The sequence below is a fragment of the Asparagus officinalis genome, chromosome 5 (assembly GCF_001876935.1).
Source record: "Asparagus officinalis chromosome 5, Aspof.V1, whole genome shotgun sequence".
Classification (NCBI taxonomy): domain Eukaryota; kingdom Viridiplantae; phylum Streptophyta; class Magnoliopsida; order Asparagales; family Asparagaceae; genus Asparagus; species Asparagus officinalis.
The window spans coordinates 93,057,399-93,062,688 of record NC_033798.1 but is presented as its reverse complement, the minus strand read 5'-3'; the positions used below and the strand labels follow the sequence as shown (position 1 = coordinate 93,062,688).

Here is a 5,290-nt window from a genome sequence, read left to right as displayed (position 1 = left end):
TGTATGAGTGGGTTAGTTTTCATTTATGTTTTCCCAGTGGTTTTGCCAGAGTTACTAGAAGCGGCATCTATCCTTTTCTTTGCAAGCTCATAGGCGATAATACTAAGCGCTGTTTGGTTCCGTAGAGAACTCCAAGTGTCCGTACTGCAAATGGATTTATATTTTTATTATTTGGTTTGCAAAATTTTAGTTAAGAAATGTAAATGAATTTATAATTTTGTTGGAAAAAAATTTGCAGCCAAATTAGGGGGAGCAAAAGCTACAACCTTTAAAATGAGAATTGAAAACACAAATAGCAATTTAACTTAATAAAAAAATATCTTGGCTCTAAATAAGGAGCCATCTAAACTTGTGTTTGCTTACCATCCACACTTGTGTTGGCTTATGTATTAAATCCCTTATGTCACACCCACTATGGGTGACCTAGATGGTTAGCAGATTTTAATATGGCTATCATTGCTTTTGGTTCAATTTTAGACCGAGTTATCTTTAAAGAGAGACCGAAGATTTCTTACTTACTTTATATTAGAAATATATTTCCCACTACGATTCAGTAATGGGTTTGTCTGGCTCACTTGGAAACCAAATGAAAGGGTTGAAAATCGTCTACACAAAATTTTTCTTAATCGTTTATCGGATTAAACATAGTTTGAGTTAGAAATTCAATTCCAGACTTCTGACTTGAAAAAGTTATTTTTTAATAAATAAATAGGAAAAAGGTTACAATGCAAAAATTAATCACCGATCTTTGTTCTCTCTACATTCTTCTAAAACTATTGACTCACATACCTAAGCACCGATCTAAACCATGGGTTATCATGGAAACCAAATTCCACCCGCGTTCAAAATGCGAAACGACTATTTATTTTTCCTTTTCCGGAGAAACTGTGGGAAATGACTTTCTGGGCGCAAACTGGGTTCGGTCTGTTTCTTCACAAAAATAAACCGAACCATCCACCTTTCCGGTTCGATGGGGGTAGCTTGTTTACCATCCGACCCGATTTAAAGACTACATGCCTGTTTGGATTTGTAGGGGGTGAAGGGAAATTAAGGGAAACTGAGAGAAGGGAAGGAAAGCGAAGGTAGTTCCCTTCTTGGTTACACCCCAATTTAGGGGGTAACAAATTTTATACTATTAGGGGGTGAACCAATGGGAACTAGGGTGAATTAACTTCACCTCCTAAGGCTTGTTTGGATTGAGGGGAATGAGAGTGAAGGGAAGTTAGGGAAACCATTCACTTTCATTCACCTTGTTTGGGAACACTTAGGAGGTGAAGTTAATTCACCCTAGTTCCCCTTGGTTCACCCCCTAATAGTATAAAATTTGTTACCCCAAATTAGGGTGTAACCAAAGGGAAGGGAACTCCCTTCCCTTCCTCTCCCTTCCCTTCTCTCAGTTTCCCTTACGCCTCGTTTGGTACGCGGGAATGGACAGACTTGGGAATGGAATGGAAGAAGGAATGGAATGGATTGCATGTGGGAATGGAATGGTCATTCTCATTCTCTTGTTTGGGTGCGTTCGTAGAATGAAGCTAGAATGGAAATCTCATTCTCATTCCCATGTTTGGTATCACTAGTACACAAGTGAGAATGAAATCTCATTTTCTAATAATGCCCTTACAACAACATAGATTTTTAATAAGATAAAAAATAAACATTAATGATAATAACTAAATAATTTTATATACGCATATGTTATATTAATCTAGGTATGTGTTATACTAATGCTCGTGTTATCCATCAGGTGTATGTTTCGTTTATATTTTTTAAACAATACTCGCTATTTCTTAGTCTTAAAAATTAAAGAAAAAAAAAAAGATTATCGTATCTTTCATAGGTCAAAAAAAAGAAAGAATGATATCCACAATCCACAGTTCTAGATATATAAATTAACTTATTTGATAAAGTATCAAAATCACTCAATTCATAATAGCAAAAATCCATAAAACAATACCAACTAAAATAATAAGTTTCGAAATAGCAAAATGATATACTAGCCTAAATTGTCAATCTAAAATTGCCCACTTGCATAGCGCCTCACCCAAACATTCTTTATTATTAATATGGATATAATTGAAAAATACCTAACTAGTTTTTGATTCTCACTTGAATGGGAATGACCATTCCTTATCTTCTCACTTGGAATGCTCATTCCCACAAATAGTGGGAATGATCATTCCTAGGGAATGGTCATTCCTAGGGAATGGTCATTCCAACATCTAAAATATAGGTGTGTTTGGTATGAGGGAATGGAAAGTGAGAATTGCATTCCATTCCTCCTCATTCCCGCGTACCAAACGAGACGTTAACTTCCCTTCACCCACTACAAATCCAAACATGCCCCCCAAACAAGGTGAGTAGAGGTGAATGGTTCCCTAACTTCCCTTCACTCTCATTCCCCTCAATCCAAAGAAGCCCTCCCAGGGTAAAAAGTTAACAGAGAACAACAAGAAACGAAACCGACGCTCCTTCCAAATATTCCTCATTTGTTTTCTTGAGTTTTATTCCAGTATTTGGGTCAAGATGCAGACAGCGCAAGCTTGGTTCATGGGTGGGCCCAGCGGCAGTGATCAGCCCAAATCCTCCTCCTCTCTCCTCGCCGACTGGAACTCCTACGCCGCTTCCAGATCCGAAGACGACAGCGGGTCGGGCGCGCTGGGGTTCGATATCGAGTCCGCTGTTAGATCCGCTAACGATAAGGTCACCGGCACCTTCAGCGTGTAAGTGAGATTTTGACTGATCAGTGATCTCGTTGTTGGATGCTGCTTGTTTTTTTTCGTAATTCGAGTAAATTTTCTAGATATAATTTCGACTGATTGATGCTTCTTGTTTTTTTTTTGTAATTCGAGAAAGTTTTCTGGCTATAATCTCGACATTCCACACTCTGCTCTTTGGCTAAATCGCTTGAAGATCAATTTTAAGGAATATAAGGATCTAAAAGGATCTTCAAAGTCCAATCTAATGGTTTATATCTGAATCAATTTTTTTGATTTGAATGTAATAGTGAATTATACGACATGATTGATTTTATATTTGTTAGAGCACATGTCACAGTGATCTGATCAGAGTTTCTATTTCATTTTTGGGTGTTTTATGATCTTGAAAATGTTAGACTTTAAATGTTGAGATATCTTAGGGGTAGTGTTTGGGAGGGCTTATTTTTAGAAGCTTAAAAGTCATGCTAGCTTTTGATGGTTTTTGGCTTTTATGATAGAATTCTTATAAAAGTTTGTATGGATAGAATGGTTATTTACTTGGTCAAACCTAGTTTATTTATATGAGCTTATAAGCTAGTTTTTTAAAAGTTGGGGATCCTAACTTTTTTTAAATGTGGCTTATAAGCCAGCTTATTGGTGATTTATCAAACAATTAGATATGAAAAAACTAGGTTAAAAGCTAGTTTGACAAAAAAACAAAGCTTTCCCAAAACACGTATAAGTAGTCAGCTTATGTTGTAAAAGTTGTTTGTTTTGTTTTGTTTTGGGGGTGTAAATTTTAAGGGAACTCTAGTTAAGCGAGTGAAAATTTATAGGGGTTAATTTCACAATACCCATCCTTAACTTTGGAAGGTGTTTCACATAACCCCCTTAAACTTTGTTGCTCTCACATAATACCTCAATTTTGGGGTGTCCAAAACTTGCCTAAACTTTGAACTTTTCTCATTGGACACTGTTATGGTGTTCGCTCACCTAAGATACAGTATTTATAAAATGATACGATAAGAGTCCTAGTCAACTCCTAAGAGTTCTAGGCATTTCGACTCCTAAGTCGAATATCAAGATCTTGGCACTTTATCAAGATAAGCTCAAGACACAGCGACTCCTCAGTCGAGTATCAAACACTTGGCTCTTTATCAATGTAAGACCAATGCACCACATATGGTCGAACCCTCCACCCTCCAGTACAACTCGACCATCATGGCTAGATTACAAGACATTGGTACCTTACCAAAGTATTGTCCCAAGGCACAATTACTGAGGTCTCGACCCCACCGACTCATCAAGCCGACGCCCTGGTGTCAACACAAGAGGCGATACTAGCCGATACGAGAGATCCTGACATGCCAGACGAGTCGACATCTTTATATCGACCTGAAAAGCGGTTATTAAGCTAAGATAAGACGACGTCTCACTCAGCTCGATAGGCCGACACTCCTAAGTCGACACGAAAGACGGTGCCAGTCGACCCTTTTATCAAGGACGACCCTATTTAAGGCACTCGGGCACTCACTGGACATTTCTCAGAAATGATTTAAGGGACGTTCCCTGCTGTCGGCTAAGTTGAGGACTCGACCCTGGTCTCAAGTCGCTCCCCCCGAGCAAATATCGACATCTCAATTCACCTCGAACAAGTCTTATCCAGATATTGGCCTGACAAAGTCTCCATGACTCGTCAGCTCAATCACTTTCCGAAAAATGCGGAGATACATTCTCCCATAATGAAGTGATTTTCCCTCCAGTCATCAGTCGACACCTGTAAAGCAAGAGACGACTCAGCATGCCCGCGTGCCTTCTTCCATGCTCACAAGTCACTTCTCGGATATCGCAGAGACACATCTCCCATGCTGAAATGATTTCCCTTCCAGTCGCCAGCCGACACTTGTAAAGAGAGGGATGACTCATCTTCCAGCTCACGCTTTGTCACCGCCATTCTGCATGGCCGAAAAGACCAATCTACCACGGACATCCACACTATATATGGATATTATTCACCATCAGAGTAGGGAAGCCCCCCATGAAATCAAGGCAAGAAAATAAATAACAATCTAACTCTTCTAATCCATCCAATTTGAGAGATGATAATCTCTAATGCACATAGCATAAGAACGCATAGTTCTAAACTCCACTCAAGCTCATGTTTATCAATTGACTTGATCGTCAGAGGAACTACGGGGGAACCGGTCCCCCGCCCTCTCACGAGTTATTTCTGTCTGTGCAGCGCAAACATCAGACCCTCATTTAAGAACTAGGCGTAAAGCTGGAGAAGGGAACGGGCCCTCTATCATCCTTCACCACCCCGCAACAACCCTCTTCTGGATTAATTGGCTGTTTGATATCGAGCATCAATAGACACCCTTATACGTAATTTGCAAGTTAATAATATTTTCTTGAGAGTAAAAAAATCCAAAGTTTAGGAGAGAGGGTACATTGCTTACAAATGACAAATGACATAAATTGGGATTTTTTTCTTAAGGATATTTAGTTATTTGCAAATTACAGGTAGGTGGTCCATGAGAAATGGTTAAAACTCACGGAGGGTTTTGTAAGACACCCTAAAGTTCAGGGGTTTT

The 5,290-nt window shown here is 39.0% G+C and overlaps 1 protein-coding gene across 1 annotated transcript in view; it reads left to right on the top strand.

The window, feature by feature from the left end:
• Nucleotides 2,404-5,290, top strand: part of LOC109840196 (protein transport protein SFT2) — a 6,643-nt gene continuing 3,756 nt past the window's right edge. Inside the window, exon 1 of the mRNA XM_020408745.1 lies at nucleotides 2,404-2,720. Within this exon, the coding sequence (XP_020264334.1) occupies nucleotides 2,524-2,720 (197 nt within the window). The 5' untranslated portion in view covers nucleotides 2,404-2,523. The remainder of the gene's footprint in view (nucleotides 2,721-5,290) is intronic.